Here is a 419-nt window from a genome sequence, read left to right as displayed (position 1 = left end):
CCTGGGGGTGGGCGCGCTCCTCCTTCTCCTTGGGCACGTCCTTCTTCTTGAAGCGCCGGCGGCGCCGCAGGAAGCTGCCGTTCTCGAACATGTTGTAGGAGTCCGGGTCCAGCGTCCAGTAGCTGCCCTTGCCCGGCTTCTTGTCGTCGCGCGGCACCTTGACGAAGCACTCGTTGAGCGAGAGGTTGTGGCGGATGCTGTTCTGCCAGCCCTGCTTGTTCTCGCGGTAGAAGGGGAAGCGGTCCATGATGAACTGGTAGATGCCGTTCAGCGTGATCTTCTTGTCGGGCGCGTTCTGGATCGCCATGGTGATGAGTGCGATGTAGCTGTAGGGCGGCTTCACCAGGTCCTTGGGCGCCGCGGGCTGGTGGTGGTAGGGCGCGTACGAGCGGCCCATGCCCGCGCCGTACTGCTCCGCG

At 64.4% G+C, this 419-nt stretch overlaps 1 protein-coding gene across 1 annotated transcript in view; it reads right to left on the bottom strand.

Moving 5' to 3' along the window:
- Positions 1–415, bottom strand: part of FOXC2 (forkhead box C2) — a gene marked incomplete at its 5' end in the record, with an annotated part of 1,476 nt that extends 1,061 nt beyond the window's left edge. Inside the window, one exon of the mRNA XM_021713199.1 lies at positions 8–415. Within this exon, the coding sequence (XP_021568874.1) occupies positions 8–415 (408 nt within the window). The remainder of the gene's footprint in view (positions 1–7) is intronic.
- Between the last annotated feature and the right edge of the window lie 4 nt (positions 416–419).

The sequence above is a fragment of the Carlito syrichta genome, unplaced genomic scaffold, assembly GCF_000164805.1.
Source record: "Carlito syrichta isolate Samal-C Ts95f unplaced genomic scaffold, Tarsius_syrichta-2.0.1 Scaffold304337, whole genome shotgun sequence".
Classification (NCBI taxonomy): Eukaryota; Metazoa; Chordata; class Mammalia; order Primates; family Tarsiidae; genus Carlito; species Carlito syrichta.
The sequence above is the reverse complement of the archived record's forward strand: the minus strand, read 5'-3'. Positions and strand labels throughout refer to the sequence as shown.